The following is an 18,736-nucleotide window of genomic DNA, read 5'->3' as shown; positions in this document are numbered from 1 at the left end:
TACATCAGAATTAAGCAAAATAAATTTTTAGGCACAAGATTTTAAATATCATTAAAGGACACAAAGAATCTAAGACAGAAATAACAGGAAACAAAAACACACAGTTCCTAACACTTGAGTTGGTCTTCCAAGCTACTGGTTAAGGCCTGAGTTTCAAAAAGTTTATGTTCCTTGCCAAGTGGAAAAATCCAGTTTGGCTGTTCTTAATACATATCTATCTACAAAACAATTCTCTTTTAAAATAATTAATAAATATCACACACACACACAACCAGTCTCTCAAAAAAGGGAAGGACTTTGGAATTTTCAAGTTTCCCTATCACTCCAGCACACCACCACAGAGTTATTCTGCTACAGAAACAAGCTAACACGCAGCATTTTACAAATCTCTAGTTTATCTGTATTGCATTTTCCCAATGGTTTTCAAAAGATTGCCATGGCATCTCTGTAGAATTAGTCCTTCCACCTCGCCCAAGTGAACATTGCATAGAGCAAATAAAAGGTCATTTACAGATTCAGTAGAGACCTACATGGGCATTGCGTACTGATTTCCGGCTTTGTCTCAATGCCTGGAATGTTTCCCTGTTTACCCTCCACCCTTCACTAGTAGTTGTCTCCGAATCTTTCCCAACCAGAGTAGGAGCACCTGCATGTCTAGTTCCGTGACGACAGCCCGCTTTTGAGGCACTAATACCAACTGAGACCAGGTAGAACGGTAGTTTGTATGTACAACAGGGCGTACCCATAGGTTGAAAGAAATGAAGAGTTTGTGAAATAGTTACTGAGGTGCTCTGGAGAGAGGGTTAGAGTGGGCGAAGAGGAGGGGACAGCAAAGGCACAGCGACAGGAAGGAGTCCTTTGGTTGGCACAAGGATACCCCTGAGAAGCCATCTGGGAGGCTACATTCTAGATTTCCAAAAATAGCTCTCTTACTCTGGTCAGGGAAGCAGAAAGAACCCCCGGAGGATCTGTGCAGAGAGCAAAACCTGGAGCCATCTACAGAAGGACCAGAAGCTAAGCCAGGTTGACTGTTCAGTTGGAGGCACAGAAAGCTCAACTTATCAAGCCCAGTGCCACATGTAAGTATTTCCTATGGCAACAGTCCCCAGCTAGCATGCCAACACGACAGTTCTGTCTACACAAACCAAGGCTTTTGGAGAAAAGCGGGGCAAGGGGAGACTTAAATAGGCATTTTTAGTTCAAGTTCCTGGAACCTGCCACAGTTTGAAGAGGTTAAGAGCAGTGAAACAATTCAATTCCCACATCTAGTGACAATTCAAGCCACCCAATCATAACCTTCACCTTCCCTGAGCTATCATTACCAAAGAATTATAAAGCAATTATCAGTTAGCTATAAATAGGTTCCACCTGCCACTGGATCCACAGAGCATCTCCCAGTGGGCTGAGACTGAGCAGGGGGTACGGGTGCGCACTCTGCATCTGAGCTTGTGCAGAGAGGGGTAGGTGTGCTGCCGGGCAATGGCCCCACCCATCTCAGCTCCCTTCAGTTTCTGAGTGGATCAGTTGATCTATATGGTGTATTGACCACATAGCTGACCTATACGACCTAAGGCCCCACCATGGACCAGTCGCTTCCTTTTTAGGTCCAGACCACCTTCCTCCACTATGTAGGAGGAAAGAATAGCATTGTTAATGTCTTAAAGCGAAGATAGGGACTTCCTAGGATATATTCATTCAGACCATAGAGATGGGCAGACACTCAAGTCACCACATACTTCCTCAATGTGCAACACTGACTAGTGACCAGTTTCCAGCAAGAACATTTATTTGGAAATGGCATAGAGCAAAAGGCAATCTTGTGATTCTCTTCTACAAAACTAACCCACCAGACTGGGAGTCAGGCACCAACAGCAGCACAAATCAAACAGATTCCGAGGACTGTTCCATACTGCCCAACTCCTGTCTGGATTCTCACCTGTGGAGGCTTGCTGCTGGCTAATGTGCTCAGAGGTTCTTCACCACATCCCTCTTTGATTCCTACCCTCTGTTAACTTCCTGGGAATGAAGAACAACTTAGGGATGGATCTGCACAGAAGCAAAAGCCTCAGATGAGCTGAGGGTTTTGTCAGCACAACTGACGGCAGCTGTTCTATCTGCTCACTCTGCCTTGAATGTGCTGGAACTACCTGAGTCTGAACCCAAGCTGAATGCCTGCAATGCTTTTGTCTTTCGGAATCCAATAGAAAGTTCCATGCCAGCAAGTGTAATTCAAAAGAGGAAGTAATGAGCCAGCCCGCCCAGGGACAGGTAACTGGCAGCTCCTGCTGTGTGTTCCTTTTCCTAGCTGTGCTGGACTGAATATTGGATCTCCAGCACACACACACACATACACACCCACACACATACCCCAACTGACCCAAAGACTCTGCCAAGGCCAACTTCTATGGTCTGGTCAAACTAGGTCACAAACTTCCTTACCACTTTGTATCAACACTGTAAAGTGGTCTTAATGTATTTCTATGACACAATTTGAGGATCTCTTTTCTTTCCATGCCCTTAAAAGACTTGTATTTTACTGATAGAGATCACCCAGCCGAACTGAGCTGCTCAATTACTGACCTATGAAGATATGGATTTTGAGTGTCTTAGACCAGGGTACATTGGTCTGCTTTTCATTAACAATGTTAACCAAATAAAACAGATTTCTGTTAGTTCTCCTATAGATATACTTAAACTCTGAATCAAGAGATTGTTCAAAAATTACAAGAGAAAAATCACCCCCCACCACCAAGGTAAAGACTGAGTATCTGAGTGCTTCTAGGCCTTAACGCCTATTGGCTCTGATCTGCAACATCCTCTTGTGGCTGGCATGTGGTCCCGGCAGACGGGGCTGGGTCTTGCAGCATGTTCGAGTTCCAGAAAGCAGATTTCAAAAGCCTGGTGCTAGTCATCACTGTCACTGCCAGACTCACTGAGCTGCAGGTCATTTCCTATGAAAGAAAACAAAATCAAACTGAAAGCGCTGGTCATTAGCGACTTCCGCGGCTCCGCTGCCTCTCCACTTCCTTGTGCTCTACCTGCAACATAGCTCACTGCACTTTAATATGTTCTAACTGCCTTCACTTAAAACACCAAGACTTCCTTAAGATTCTTTGGCTGGCTCAGCTATCACACCACAGTAAAAGAGAGATGGCACTTGTTGCTCTTGCAGAGGATCGAGGTTCGATTCCTCGCACTGACATGGTGGCTTACAACCATCTGTAACTTCAGTTCCAGGGGTTCAATGCCCTTTCTGGCCTCCTCAGGCATCAGTGCATGTGAAGCAGCACATTCAGGCAGGCAAAACACATAAAAGATAAGAAGAATAAATATAATTTAAAAATTAAAAAGCAAACAAATAAAAATAAAAAAGTGCCAAGCAGTGGTGGCGCACGCCTTTAATCCCAGCACTCGGGAGGCAGAGACAGGCAGATTTCTGAGTTTGAGGCCAGCCTGGTCTACAAAGTATCAGGACAGCCAGTGCTATATAGAGAAACCCTGTCTCAAAAAACAAACAAACAAAACAAAAAAAAAAACAAAAAAAACAAAAAAACCAAAAAGAAAAAAAAGAAAAAAAGAAAAGAAAAACCAAAACACTTTGCTAATCCAATTTATTAGGCAGGAAAATCTATTTGACTCACAGAAAAGACTGGTGCAGTTGCACTTTTGAAATAAACACTATTTTTATCTTGTATAAAATACAGTTTTGGTACTGCTTGTTAGTATTGAAGAGGAACAGCAAAACAGGTTTAAATATGTTAATAAGTAGCAAAAAAATAAGTAACATACAGCATTTGTCAGACTAGTCCACATTAAGCTGATTTATAATTGCATTATTTTATCCTATGTATATCAGAGTTTGGCTTGCATGCACCATGTGGGTGTCTGTGCACCCTTGGAGGTAAGAAGAGGAAGTTGGGGGCTGGTGAGATGGCTCAGCGGGTAAGAGCACCCGACTGCTCTTCCAAAGGTACAGAGTTCAAATCCCAGCAACCATATGGTGGCTCAAACCATCCTTAACGAGATCTGACTCCCTCTTCTGGTGTGTCTGAAGATAGCTACAGTGTACTTACATATAATAAATAAATAAATAAATCTTAAAAAAAAAAAAAGGAAGAGGAAGTTGGATCCCCTGGAACTGGAATGGTTGTGAGCTGCCATGTATGTGCTGGGAACTGAACCCAGATCATCTGAAAGGACAAGTGCTTGTGACCCCTAAGCCATCTCTGCAGCTTCATTAAATTGTTTTTAAAAAGCCAAGCACCAAGGAGGCTGAGGCAGGAGGATGACAAACTCAAGGCCAGCCTGGTCCTACGCCATCATCCCAAACACCCAAAGAGCTAAGGAAGACGCATCCCACTATGGAAGCTGAGTGCTAGTTACATCTGTAGTACACTAGTCTAATGTCCCCTCTGCCTATCTCTGTCTTGAACCAGTCAGCTCTCAGGAAACTCTAGTTTCTTATTTGGTATGTAGGTACCTAGGATTTAAAAGGACTCGACACTTTAAGCTCACAAAACAGAAATGTGTACAAAAGAGCCTCAGCTGGTATCAGCTGGATGAAAGCGAAGGTCTGCATTTCTAACTTCTAGCCTAGCTTTTCTCTGTTCCTGGAACCCTTTCAGAGCACCCATCCCCATCCCAAGGGCTTACTCTTCTGACTGTGAGGACAGACTTTCTACCTGGACCTCAACTTGTTCGGCAGACAGGGCACACCAGGCACAATGCTGAGGTGCTTGAGGTCGGCAGCTGGAGGGGTCGGCAGTGGCCTGAGTGGGTGGAGCTCAGACATGCCCCCCCCCCCCCACACACACACCAAGGCACTGCATGGCCCTGCAGGAAGGAACTACCCAGCCTGGAATGTCCATGGTGCTGAGGCTATTAATGACTGACTGGGCAACACTGGGATTAACCAGGTCTGCAATCCCACTTCTGCTGCCAGGCCTTCCAAGCTCCTCAAAGGAAGGGTACCAGGAGGGAGACTACTCGCCATGTGAGACTCCAGGGAGAGCAGAGCTTCCCCACTCTGAAACAGAGCCAGCTTTATTCTGGCTTTCCTGTTTTATGTCAATTGGAGGAACAGCTACCCAAATATGACAACACTCCTTTTCTCTTGCCAAAGGCTAGGAGGTATCCAAAGAAGGTAATTAACTTTTAAAGGCCAGGAGGTAGGCAATGGAGGTATATCTTAAACCTGGCATATGGAAAACCAAAGAGCCTACACAATCAAGTTAAGCATTTTGTATAAGTCATAGCCACAATTAAGGGGAAAAGAAAAGACCGGGGGTTCTGGGCTTCCCCAGCTTGTCTTCATCAAGACCTTTCCTGTGCCCTAACTGCCTATAGTTGACAGGTTCTGGCACAAGGCAAAGAAAGCTGCATACGGCCCTCCCTGTCTCAGCCCCCAGAGGGCACACTTACTGAGTGTGTTCATGAGCTGAGAGCTTCCTTGGGGCCGGCTGGTTCCGTTGGCCACCGCAGGCCTGCTGTTGTAGGGCTGCTGGTGTGAGGGCTGGGGAGGCGAGGCTGGGCCATTGTCCTCGCCTGCGCTGCTGGAGCTGTCGTCATCACTGCCTGAGGAGCTCTCGGAGTCGGAGGAGCTGCTTCCACTGCTGCTGCTCATCTGCTCAATAATGTCCACCTCGGCCCTCAGCTCTGCAATGACACAGCTCTGAGATGACCCAACCGCAGCAGGGGACTTCTATCCTCCCTGCTTCCCGAAGAAGCACAATGAACCCCCAAACCAATAAGAATACCTACTCTGTCTCCAGAGTTGATGGTAATACTGAATTCACCAAAATAAACAAAATGCCTGTTTTAGAATGAATCTTCTATGTAAGAAACACATCAGGGTTATCCATTATCATTATTCCCTTAAATAAATACTTTGATCTGGGTGTGGTGTGTGCTGTGACCTAGCAGTTGGGCACTGGAGTTAGGAAGATTTTGAGTTCAAGACCAGACTGGGCTACAGAGCAAGATCCTGTCACAGACAAAAAACAAAATGTGAATTATTGTATAAAACCCCAAGTCAGAGAAAAAGAATAGAAAAGCATTTATGTAGCCATTGCAAGTCTTAGGACTTACTTTAGATCCTCCTGTCTTTGTTTTTCTCTCTGTCACTGAGATTAAAAACCCTGGCAGAAGAAAGGATTTATTCTGGCTCATAGTTCCAGGTCCAGCCTATAAGGGATGTCACTGAGGCAGGAGCTTGACGCTGAGTAGAGGCAGCCGAAGCTTCTGCTCATGCCAGTGACTCAAGCCCAGAGACTGGTGCTGCACATTCGTGTGCATCTTCCACAGCCTAATTTAGACAATCCCTCAGAGCGAGCCCAGAGGCTGAGTCTTCACAGGAGTGCCAAGAGGCTGGTCCCTAGGGACTTCAGATCCTGCAAGTTGACAGCACTAAACACCACAGCTACTCAACAACAATGAGATCAATGTCAACGATGGACTCTCTAAACCAAGGCTGGGCAGCCAGAGTCATCCTGAGTCCTTTCTGACTTCCAAAGAAGCCTATAAGAAGCCCCAGCAAGGGAGGCAAATGGTGAAATGGCCACACCCTCTTTTTGACTCTCACACGTTTGATCATGGCTACGCTTGTCCTGCATTCTTTGTGGATGTCTACCAGAGGTGAAAAAACCTCATAATCAATCCAATGTCCCTGAATACCTGTGGGACTAACAATATAGCCAAAGAATTTTTTTTTCTTTCTTTCTTTCTTTCTTTCTTTCTTTCTTTCTTTCTTTCTTTCTTTCTTTCTTTCTTTCTTTCTTTTTTTTTTTTTAAAGACAGGGTTTCTCTGTGTAGCCCTGGCTGTCCTGGAACTCACTTTGTAGACCAGGCTGGCCTCGAACTCAGAAATCCACCTGCCTCTGCCTCCCAAGCGCTGGGATTAAAGGCGTGTGCTACCATGCCCGGCTATAGCCATAGATTTTTCCTGTCCAAACATCACCATGGCCTTACATGGGTCAGGCCCACTCTTGGCCTAATTCCCATTACACTACAGTGGAAACTTACACAATAGCACTCTAGAATCAGAGAGGGAAAATAGTCAAGAGGTGCCACCGCTGTTTACAACTCAGGGTGACTGTGCCTATGAGAAGGAAGGTTTCTACAGGGTAAGAGAGGCAAACTCCCAGGAACAAACCTTCAGCTCCTCCGGGTTTCTGCTCCGAGGGATTGCATTTGTTCCATAAAACTTATAAATGTGAAATATGCTTAGCCCCATAATGCCTAAGAGTCTGAAGGACCAGAACACTCTACCATGTGAGACAAAAGTCAAGGTAATCTTGTCTGAAGTTCGCAAAGGAAAGGCCCACGGCATTCGCTTGGCCTCAGCCTTTCAGGATTACGTCCAGAGTGAGCAAAAGAACATCTAACCCTGGCGTTCCCTTAGTGGAGTTCCCTTAGTAAAGCGCTTATATTTGCACATACTGATCAGTAGATGAGCCCAGAAGCAACACACCTAGGATATTCTTTCTGGACTCTACAGCCCTGTAAAGCTTTGGTTGACAGTAACGCTTATTTAAACCCTAAGCTTCTAAGAAGACAGTCACACTCCAGCCACCACACCTGGACTCATTCTTGTCCAGTGACGTCCATGATAAAGTCCCAGTCCTCACAAGCTCCAGAGCAGGGAACTCTGTGAGCTATCTGTATGGTAGCAAGCTGAGCTCCGAGAGCACCTTGCCCACCCTCATGCTGGCCCGGCTCTGGCTCTCTACCTCTTTTGATGTCGTCCAACTGGGGCTCAGGTGAGGGGTTATCCTTCAGGGGAGAAGTTTTGGGTCCAGCTGGAGGCTTTGTCGGGGCTCGGAACGGCATGGGTGGAGGTGGAGGGGGCGGCTGTGACAGCTGTGGGGGACGAGCTGGCTGCTGCTCCATTCGAGCTTGGATTTTACTGCTTCCCTCAGCTCTGAAACAGACGTCACATCAAACAGAGCAGTATTTCTCAGGATGACCAAGCACACAGGCAGTGTTTGCAGAACCAATGTTCTTTCCAGGTGACTGAAAATCTAATTGTTTAATTTCACCACAAGAACGCACTCAACATCCATGTCTACTGCATCCCAGAACTGAACTACACATCAGTGATTCAGAGTCAGTGAAATGACTCTGCTTGCAAGGCGCTCACCTATGTACATCCTATTCAAGATCCTTTAGCTACAGCTTTCCAAGAGCTAAGATTACAGATGTGCCACATCTAAGCTCAGCAAGGAGATAAAACAATGTGATTAAGCACTTATGACTTAAATTCAATATAAAGTTGTAATAATAAATATACAAGTTTCTGGATAAACTGGATAATGAATTAGCCTAATGTTTCTTAGCTAAGCATCTACACAAATCCCCTAGATATCTCTGCAGGTTCTGACCTAGTAAGTCTTGAGGTTCTTCGAGCATAACAAGTACCCAGGAGGTATGCTGATAGTCCCCAAATCACAGCGTACGGAGCACCAATGGGTATCCCAGGAGTAGCACATTTAAAACAGGCCTTGATACAAACCAACAAAGGAAAGGACAGAAAGAGGTACCATGGGCACTTCGCCTGAGGTGAGGGCTTAGATCTTGCAGTCAAATTAGGTAAATCACAACTTCTATAATCCCCAGTCTCCAAGGGAATAGCACTTTTCTACGATTACTGGTAAAGATTGGGTGTGCTACACCTAAAACATACTGGCCCATGATAATCTCAATAAATGGGAGCTGTTTCCTTTTCTAGAGAAATGAGTGAAAGAAAAATGGAAACAGACAACAAGTTGTAATAGTCTCTTAAAACCTAATTAGTGTTCTGTGAGGAGGGGGAGGGGAGGACTGAGAGGAGAGGAGAGAGGGGGACTGTGATTGGGGTGTAAATATATATATAAATAAATTAATGAAAAACTCTATTTAGTGGATTTGTGATTTAGCTCAGTGGTAAGGGCACTCGCCTATCATGTACAAAGCCCTGTATTAGATGCCTAGTGCCTTCCCCGACAAGAACCTTAGTTATTATCTTACAATAACTATTGTATTAGTTTATAGAATGTATTGACTTTCAAATAAACTGTAATATTGAATGAACCCAAAAGTTCACTATTTTAAAAATTAGGAAAGTTTTTTTGTTATTATTTTTAAGTTTTTTAAATTACAGTTTTATTTATGCTATGCCTTCTACCACGTGGGTCCTGAAGACTGAACTCAAGTCATCAGACTTGGTGGCAAACTCCTTTATTCACTTAGCAATCTTGCAAGACCACTGTTATTCGTTTTTGTTCTGAGACAGGCTCTCATGCAATTCAGACTAGCTTCAAACTCACTGCAGCTGGAGAGGGCCTTAAACTCTTGATCCTGCTGCCTCCAACTCTCAAATTCTGGCCTTACAGGTATGACCCACCATACTCAGTAGACAAGGTTTTATTTTGATAGTATAGGCACATCAAATATATCCTAATTTACAAGCAGTAATTTAATAAAGTCATACAATTATTATTTTGTAATTTTCAGTCTATACATATAAACTGAATCCCCGACTTAATAGTATAAGAGCAGTTACGAGTCTGACAAAATTGGCTCAATTATAAATACCCTGTTCTCCTCCAAAGACTTCATGTTTTAGCTTTCAAAAGCATTATTTCTTTTTACTGTATTTGAGAAGAATGTACATTTTATTATTGATGTGTCTGAGACAGGAGTGGCTAATATTACCGATTGAGCACTATGAGCAAGGAGATGTTCACGCCCTTATAAAACTGGACTGAATGTCACAAGGATTTCAAAACACTTAAGGCTATTCTCTAGGAGAGCGAGCACCTGCCAGCACATGAGACCCTAGCTTCGATCCCTACAGTACAGAGGGAGGGACGACACGGAGGTCAGCCGTACCTTGTCTTCTTGACCTGAATGCTGCTGCTGAGCTTCTCCAGCACATACTCTCCAGTGTCGTGGTTAATAATGAGCACACAGTCCTTCTGATAGGGCCGCTTGTTCCCTTTGAACACTGTCATTGGCGGTGTGGACCCCTGTTTGCCACAAAAGTATAATATAAATACACCAATTATGAACAGTCTGCCTTTACCAAGGCCACTGTCTCAGCTAATCCCTCATCAGAGCTGTTCAGAAGGAGCAGATGATGGATCTCCGTCTGACTCCCCTAGCTTTCCAGGCAAAAGGGAAAGGAGCAGTTATAGTAAGCACCTGGTTTTAGGGAATCAAGAAATAGAGCATAAAAAAGTTAAGCTACTAGGCAAATCTTTAAGAATGTGGGCAAATATTTCAAAGAATAGTAATGCACAAACTGAGGACAGTAAACCTCGCCCTACACTACACAGAGCTATCACTAACTGGTTAGAGTAGGGAGTGATCTTTGTAATGGAAGGGCCCAGGGCCTCCCCCTCATGCAAATAACCAATGCAGCTTTCTCCAGGGGTGGCCAGTCCTTCAGCAGGGTGAGTGGAAACTAGCCATGTTAGTTAGCCATCACCCATGTTAGTTAGCCATGTTAGTTAGCCATTACCCATGTTAGTTAGCCATCACCCACGTTAGTTAGCCATCACCCCAAGCCTTTCAACAGCTCCCATGCTGCCCTCAAGCCAAAGGATGATGCATTTAAGGCAGGCCCCTGACTTCACCACCCATCTCTGGGCTCTGTAGTCTTCAGGAAATAAGAAACTCTTGTGCCTGCCTCATGGCTTTAAGTGGCCCTCTGCCTGCCATATTTTGACACTGTCTAAATTATTCGACCTTCTGTTAAGTTCAAATAACTCTTCTCTGGTTTTGCATAAGTGTTTATTTTGGTTTGGTTTTGAAACAGGGTCTCATGTAGCCCATGCTAGCCTTGCTTCCACCTCTCAAAGGCTAGGATTACAGGAAAGCATCATATCCAGCAACTGCTATATATTCCTGTATTTAAAATCCAGACCCTAAGCTGCACAACAGCAGGAAATGTACTCATTTGGTTTAAAGTTAATTCTTAGAGCCCAATAATGGGCTAGTACACTGGACACTGATTTAATATTTGTTAAATATAAGATTTAATTTGTTGTTCTGAATTTATAAAAGCACAAAACAAAAAAACAACCAACTAAATTGCTTGGCTCTTCAGCCCTTATCTGCATAGTAGACACTTAGGTCTGAAGGGAGCTTAGGGACCATATACCTAACCCCTTCATCTTTCACCTGGGAAATTCAGGTCCAATGGGAGATGATGTAACCTTCCATGGACAACATGTAATAAAACAGGAGTTCAGATGAAAAGACTATTTCCTCTGCTCAAGGGCTTCCAGGTTTGCTGTAGTCTGCGTTCTGTCACCAGTTGCAGAACTTGCTGTGTTTGAGGACAGAGCTGTGATATGCACTAAGAAGCTTTTCTAGTCTAACTTTTTTCTGTTTACTTCTTCTGTATGTATGTTTGGGGGGAGTTGTGCATGCATGTACATGTGTTTTCTCGTGTTTTCTGTATGTGGGCAGGAATATGTACAGGTGCATGTGTGTATAGACATGCACCTAAAAGCCCAAAGCTGACATCAGGCACCTTCCTTAATCACTCTCCACTTTTCTTTTTTGAGGCAGGGTCTTTTGCTGAATCCAACTAAGTCTAGCTAGCCAGCTTGCCTCGGGGATACCATGTTCTTGCCTCTGTAACTGTGGGCTCACAAGCAGCTGCCATGTCTGCCGAGGTTTTTACATGGGTTCTGAGGCACCCAAACTCCAGTCCTCCTGCTTGAGTACTTCATTCCCTCAAGCCATCTCCCCAGCCCAAAGTATCGTGAGTGCAAACACAAGGTCTCGTTTCTTTTTTTTTTTTTTTTTTTGGTTTTTCGAGACAGGGTTTCTCTGTGTAGCCCTGGCTGTCCTGGAACTCACTTTGTAGACCAGGCTGGCCTTGAACTCAGAAATCCGCCTGCCTCTGCCTCCCGAGTACTGGGATTAAAGGTGTGTGCCACCACGCCCGGCTATGGTCTCGTTTCTGTTTTCCTTTGGCTGATCTGGGGATTGACCCTAAGATCTCAGGCGTGCAAGGCAAGCCCTCTATCACTGAGCTACCACCCCAGACTCAAAGTGCTGCCCTGAAAACAACCTTGCATTACAAAGCCTTTTCTTCCAAGTTTTTCTTTTTGGTTTTTTCGAGACAGGGTTTCTCTGTGTAGCCCTGGCTGTCCTGGAACTCACTCTATAGACCAGGCTGGCCTCGAATTCCGAAATCCACCTGCCTCTGCCTCCCAAGTGCTGGGATTGAAGGCGTGCGCCACCAAGCCCGGCTTTGGTGCAGCTTTTAACTGAGTTCTTCACCCCTAAATTAGCTGAGTGTTCCAAACTTTGGTTCCTCCTGGGACCATCAGCCTGCACCGGATCCCTTACTAAATATAGAGCTGTCACTCTGGCTCCTGGCCTGCCTTCTGGCTGTTCTATGTTCAGGAGCTGCTAGTGCTGTGCAGGGTACATAGGGCCCCTTTCTCCAGAACTGCTTGGGATAAGCGTTATATATGTCTAGCAAAGGGGCCACTGTCTAGCTGGAACCTTGCCTACTATACTATATACTGGACGGAGGTGGGAATCAAGAATAGAGACAAAGAACTACCATAAACCAAGCCTGAGGCACATGAGTGAGGAACCATCCGACTCCTAAATTCCTTTTTTACTTATGTTAGCTCTCTAAACATCTAAAAAATAAGTAAATAAATAGAAGGAAATTTGAACTGTAAATAAAGCACAAGGGTTCGTTACATTAGACCAACATTGGAAACAACTTACAGGGATGTGTGGCAGCGTAATGGTGACTTCATCTCCTTTGCCAACCTGGAGTTCTCCTTCACAGGAAGTGTCTATCGATGCTGGCTTGAAATCGTCTAAAAGGAAACAATGAATATTTCCCACTGGGTGGCTGAAAAACGAAGACTTCTTGGGTATTTTAATTGCAGATTAAATAAAAACAGTTGAGGATCCCTTTATGTGTGTGTTCCTGTATGTGCATAGGTACACGTGTACAAATACCTGCAGGTACCTATGGAGGACAGCTTTAGACAATCTCTTAGGTACTGTTTGTCTTGGTTTTTTGAGACAGGGTCTCTCATTAGCCTGGAACTCACTGAACAGGCAAAGCCAGCTGGCCAGTGGGTCCCCGGCGATCCTTCTGTCTCACTGGCCCTGGCACTGAGATAGGACTGTTTACCCTGCGGCTCCTGGATGTAGATTCCAACCCAGATATTCATATTTTCATAGCAAGTACTTCAGATTGAACCAACTCCCCAGCCCCATCATTTACAATTCTAAAAGACATCGTCATAGAAAACTTCATATACTTCATTCATAGTATAATGAGCCCAAATGCTCTCACCCAATAGTTACCAACTCAGAAACACTCTACATATGCTGCCTTCAACTATACTATCCTTTAGTGCAGAGAGCTGAAACTTTATATGCTCTCTGAAACTTACGTACTCTTAGGTTAAAGCAAGACGATCCCTTCTTCCAAGTGACAGGTACACAATTAACATCTCACCATCCATTATAAGGTAATTACTAGAACCGTGTATATAAAAGCAACACAGCAAAAATTCTTTTTTTTTTTTTCCTTTTCTTTTTGGTTTTTCAAGTAAGGGTTCTTCTGTATAGCCCTGGCTGTCCTGGAACTCACTCTGTAGATCAGGCTGGCCTTGAACTCAGAGATCCACCTGCCTCTGCCTCCCAAGTGCTGGGATTAAAGGGTCACTGCCCGGCTCCAGCAGACAATTCTTAACTATAAATCCTACATGAGACACAGTGGGCCACATGAGGTTGGCCTCTTTTTGCACAGAAATGTTCAAAAATAGAACATGCCACATTCAAGTTCTCATTTTGGTGGGGGTGGTTTAAGGGGGAGTCTGGCTATGTTCAGAAGCAGACTGGAGAACTCCAAATATTACCCTGCTTATTCTTGCAAATTACATATACACAATAGGAACAGCCATTTTACTTCATGTTAACCCCACACCAGACTCAAACCTCAGGCCAGGGGCACATGTGCAGAATCTCACTTAAACTTATACTGCCTTTCTGTGGAGGAAAAAAATTAGTCAACTGGGAAATGACAATCTTATCGTTTCCCCAATACTGTCTCTCTGCGACAGCTGGGTCTGCTGTCCGTGCAAAGCACAGATGCAGCTGCGTGACAAGAGGCCACACAGAGATGGGACTTTAATATCTAACACACCCCCTGCCTGTGTGTTGAGTCACATCGATTAGCTCCCATGACAAAGCAGGTCTTAACCCATCCTAACGCTACCGGAAACCCAAAGCCTGTGAATCACAGAGGGATGTGCTTGGTCAGCCATGTCCTGACTCAGGACACATAGTGGCAGTACCACTCTCAGAGTCTATAATCATGTAGGACCCAACATAATGACTCTGTCCACATTCCTTATGCTGCTGTCTTTCATTTTTCCAAACATAGGTCAGGCTTTAACTTATGCCAGATGCACAAACTCTAACTTTATTCTTCACCCACTAGTGCGTTGGCCCAGAAGTCAAGGTGATGTAGGTGACTTAAAGCCATTAATTTCAGCTATCAGGTCCATATTTTCAGCACCACAGAGGCTGAGGCAGGAGGACTGCAGCATGTTCAGGGCTGGCCTGAATTATATAGTAACTTCTAGGCCAGCATCACCGAGTACTGTCTCGGACAGCAACAACAAAATCAGTGTCATAAGCAGAGAGGAAGAGGAAACCTTATGGGTGGCACGAAGAATGCAGGTTCCCTGGCTGTGGAGGAGACCAAGAGCAAGGGGAAAGGAGAGCAAGGGAAGGAAGGAATGGAGTAAACGACGCTCCCTAGCAAACGAGAAGGCTTTTCCAAGGCAAGAGCCCTGATGGAAGAATTCGACAAAGAGAACGGGGACCCAAGGGAGGAGAAAGGGGCATCGCTACTAAAGGAGGAAAGTTTGGCTTAAGGGCTGGGAAGAGGAATTTGAAATAAAGGGGCTGTGGCCTTCTGAAATGGTGTTTGAGAGTGTAGGGTAAAAGAATAGTTGGCAGCAACCAAAGGTTTGGTTTGGGAGAAGCGATCGGAAAGTAGAAGAGCAGATCGAAGTTCCAGAGGCTCGGGGATGAGAGGTAAGGAAAGCGACGCTTCCGAGAGCCGGGATTAGCCAGGAGAGTCTGGGCTGGCACGTGGCGGCCCGGGAGCCCCAAGTGAACCTGGAGGGGCGCTCACTCACAGCGAATCGTGTGGAAGGAGGCCCGCGGCCGTTTCTCGAAGCTCTCCCCGAGCCGTAGGCAGTGCTCCTCCCGGTCCAGCAGCGGGTTCGCCGTGCCGTTCATGGCCTTGCACTTGCCCGGCACCCGGATCGGCGCTCTCCTCGCGCGGCCGCAGTCCCCCCGGATCCCCGCGCAAGCGGCCCGCAGGACCGCGCTCCCGGGACACAGCTCCGGAGCGCGCACCGAACCAAGTCCGCGCCCACCCGGGGCCGGAAACCAATCTACTCCGCGTCTCGAGAGACTCTGCGGAAGTAAGGCCGCTGCACTTCCGGCATTGGGGAGGGACTTCCGTCTCCCCAACGGAAAGAGCGGGGGCAGTGCCATGGAGAGAGAGTTCCCCGGGACTGCTGCAGCCCACGGTGCTGGGCGATTTCTGGTCTAAGGAGGATCCCAGCTCAGCTAGAAGATTCTACTGCCGACGCCTGGGCTGAACTGACGGGTGAGTGCGCCCTGACCTGTTCTTTGCTGGGGACCTGTCACAGAACCGATGGCTGGGAGCCCAGAGCGTGGGGACTGAGTGGACGCGAGGTTGAATGTATGAGTGTCCCTGGACATGCCCGAGACCTCTGCGGCCTGGCTTATCCGAGGGTCCAGAGAGCGATGACGGCTCTCGGGATCTCAGCCACCCGTCACTCGGTCCTTCCCCCTACTTCGCTCCATGGTTGCGATGAGAGGATTTCAGCTCTTGGCCGACGAAGCTTCCCTCGGTTTATGGGTTCGATCGGAAACCCCGGCCTCTCCGGATCAGCTCCGTCACCTCCTTAACCCACCGCGATCCCGTGTCTTGTCCGGCAGTCGTCTACCCGCTTTCGGTTAGGGCAGTTGTTGCCGTTGTTTTGAAGTCACATTTTCCACGGGCACTGAACGTTGATGAGATTTTTTTTTTTCCTTACATTTACTCAGTCAACTCGTGGAGGCGTCCCTTTGCCCTAACGAAACCTATTTCTTGTAGTACTTGGCTCATCTGATTTGAATTGGGAGTCCAGTCCGTGAGAGTTCTGGTCTCTGAGTGTAGTAAGCTCTGTGCAGTAGAGACTGTCTTGGTCTTTATGACCTCTCCAGACCCCGGCAGGGTGTTGGGTAGGGTCAGTCTCGGGAGTGTTAAGTGAATTGACCCGGAGCCGAACGGAGCCCTCCAGGAACCTCTCCCCCAGTCTTGGACTCTTTAGAACCCAAACTCTAGAAGTAATAAAGAAGGATCTAGCTTGATGAAGCCCTGATCACAGTAGTTGGGAGGATGAACCAAGAGGAAGTACATTCAAGGGACAGCCTGGGCTTCAGGGACAGCCCCTGGCTCAAATGAACAGGATGGGGAGAGAGGCAGGCAGGCTGTTAGAGAATCACTAGTCAGAATCTCAATCTCTCTCTCTCTCTCTCTCTCTCTCTCTCTCTCTCCCTCCCTCCCTCCCTCCCCCTCCCCCTCCCCCCCCAACCCACCAAGTAGCATCATATCCTGTTGGAGCTGGAAAGTCTCCTGGGGAAACTGCACCAGAGAAACCCCACTGTCTACAATCTCAGCATCAATTGTTCAGATGGTTGAAGAACGGAGGACCTGTAGCAACACTCAATGTGTTTCCAGTAACTGCAATGGCTTCTTTCCAAAGGAAAGGACTGCAAACAAGGATTCTTAGCACTGAAGAAGAGGAGAAACTGAAAAGAGACGAAGCTTTGGTGTCTGCTTTTAAACAGCAAAAACTGGAAAAAGAGGCTCAGAAAAACTGGGACCTTTTTTATAAAAGAAACAGTACCAATTTTTTCAAGGACAGACACTGGACCACCAGAGAGTTTGAGGAGCTGAGATCATGCAGGGAGGTAGGCTGGGGTTTCTCCTGGCCTGAGCCATCTTCATTTATGATGCCTAGAAGAGAGGTCCTTTATTACATGTAGAGAGTGCTCCCTGGATGGCAACCTTGGGTGCCATTTCTCAGGAGCTGTCTTGTTTTTTGAAACAGGGTCTCTCACTAGACTTGGGGTGTACAGATTAGCTTGGGCTAGATAGCCAGTAATCCCCAGGGAGCCTTCCTAGAATGGGATTCCAACTGTGCGGCACCACGCCCAGTTTTTTACCTGAGTGCTAGTGGTTATGTGGCAAGCACTTTACTGACTGAGCGACCCTAAAGAAAATTAGGACGTCTGTCAGAATGTACCTAAGGGGAGTTCTGATACGTTTCAAGTATGTTTAGCAATGTCTGGGCTATTTAATAGAAAATAGCCTTAAAGTTTTCTTTTTCGATTTATTTTATTATGCATATGGGTGTTTTTGCCTGCATGTATGTCTATGTACCATATGCATGTCTAGTGTCTGTGGAAGTCAGAAGAGCGTGACAGAGCCACTGGAACTGGAATTACAGGCAGTTGTAGGTGGCCATATGGATGCAGGGAATTGAACATACATCCCTTGGAAAACCATCATGTTCTTCTAACCACTGAGCCATCTCTCCAGCCCCCTAATGCTTTCTGCTTAGTTAAAGCTGATGTGAAAGTTAGAAGTAGTAAATATTCAGAGTAAAACTTCAGTGACAGATTGAAGCTACTTGGTAGTGAATGACCCCTTCACTGTGACTCTTTTCTAAGAACTTTGCATCTGTTCTCTTAGTTAAGCAACCCTGTGAAATGCATTAGTGTTGTTCCTAGTTGCAGGAAAAAAGATTGAGGCACAGAGCTATAGATGTGAGTTGCCCAAGGATAGAATCCAGGGGCAAAAGAAGAGTTGGGATTTGAGGAGGCGGTTAGCCCAGAGTGTCTGCACTGTGTTCACACTGAGCTGCCCATTGTCAGGTGATTATGAATGAGGTGCCAGTGTTAAACCTTTTCTTACTAGCCCTGTTGTTTAGTATCTGCTTCTTGAGATCAGAGGCGTCTCGTGCCTACTGCGCGATTTAGTTTGGTGTGTTTATTATGCAAGTGTGATGTGCTGTGACTTCTGTGTTCTCATTCCTCAGTGTGAAGGTCAGAAATTGACTTTGTTGGAGGCTGGCTGTGGGGTTGGGAACTGTTTATTCCCACTTTTAGAAGAAGACTTGAATCTCTTTGCCTATGCCTGTGATTTTTCTCCAAGGGCAGTTGACTACGTGAAGGTTGGTGCACCGTATATGTATTCCACTGTGTGTTTCCTTACGCCTTTGTCTATTTGTCTAGTCGTGTCCTCTTCCAGGAGCTCACCAGCCATGAGCGCCAGGGAATCCGTTTTCTGTTGACTATGCACGTGAATATATTTGATTCAAAGCAAAGCAGAGACATTACTAAACAGTCTCTGCGCTTGATTCATACGGCTTACTTTGTAGATTGGTGTCTGATCGCGTGCTCTTTTAAGATAGGTCACTGTGACCAGAATTGTGTATATGCCTCACAAAACTCACAGGCACAGTCCTCTGTTCTGAATAATGGAGGAAACAGAATTCCTTAGAAGGATGTGGCCGGGCGGTGGTGGTGCACGCCTTTAATCCCAGCACTTGGGAGGCAGAGGCAGGCGGATTTCTAAGTTTGAGGCCAGCCTGGTCTACAGAGTGAGTTCCAGGAC

At 46.0% G+C, this 18,736-nt stretch overlaps 2 protein-coding genes across 5 annotated transcripts in view; one reads left to right on the top strand and one right to left on the bottom strand.

The window, feature by feature from the left end:
- Positions 1-15,540, bottom strand: Eaf1 (ELL associated factor 1). Its single transcript, XM_021203521.2, has 6 exons — positions 15,177-15,540; positions 12,736-12,830; positions 9,868-10,004; positions 7,728-7,918; positions 5,422-5,655; positions 1-2,951 (listed from the first exon to the last, which is right to left on the bottom strand). Exons 1-6 carry the CDS (start codon positions 15,538-15,540, stop codon positions 2,905-2,907), a joined length of 1,068 nt encoding a protein of 355 aa, XP_021059180.1. The 3' UTR covers positions 1-2,904.
- Positions 15,507-18,736, top strand: part of Mettl6 (methyltransferase like 6) — a 24,286-nt gene continuing 21,056 nt past the window's right edge. The window contains exons 1-3 of one of the 4 annotated variants that reach the window (XM_021203523.2): positions 15,507-15,655; positions 16,661-17,028; positions 18,159-18,293. In XM_021203523.2, coding sequence (XP_021059182.1) covers positions 16,804-17,028; positions 18,159-18,293 — 360 coding nt within the window. In that variant the 5' untranslated portion in view covers positions 15,507-15,655; positions 16,661-16,803. Of the gene's footprint in view, positions 15,656-16,660; positions 17,029-18,158; positions 18,294-18,736 lie in introns of those variants that run through there. The other 3 variants (XM_029541675.1, XM_021203524.2, XM_021203525.2) reach the window with 3 other exon arrangements.

This window comes from Mus pahari, chromosome 8 (genome assembly GCF_900095145.1).
Source record: "Mus pahari chromosome 8, PAHARI_EIJ_v1.1, whole genome shotgun sequence".
NCBI classification, from domain to species: Eukaryota; Metazoa; Chordata; class Mammalia; order Rodentia; family Muridae; genus Mus; species Mus pahari.
This window is presented reverse-complemented; position numbering and strand designations above follow the sequence as displayed.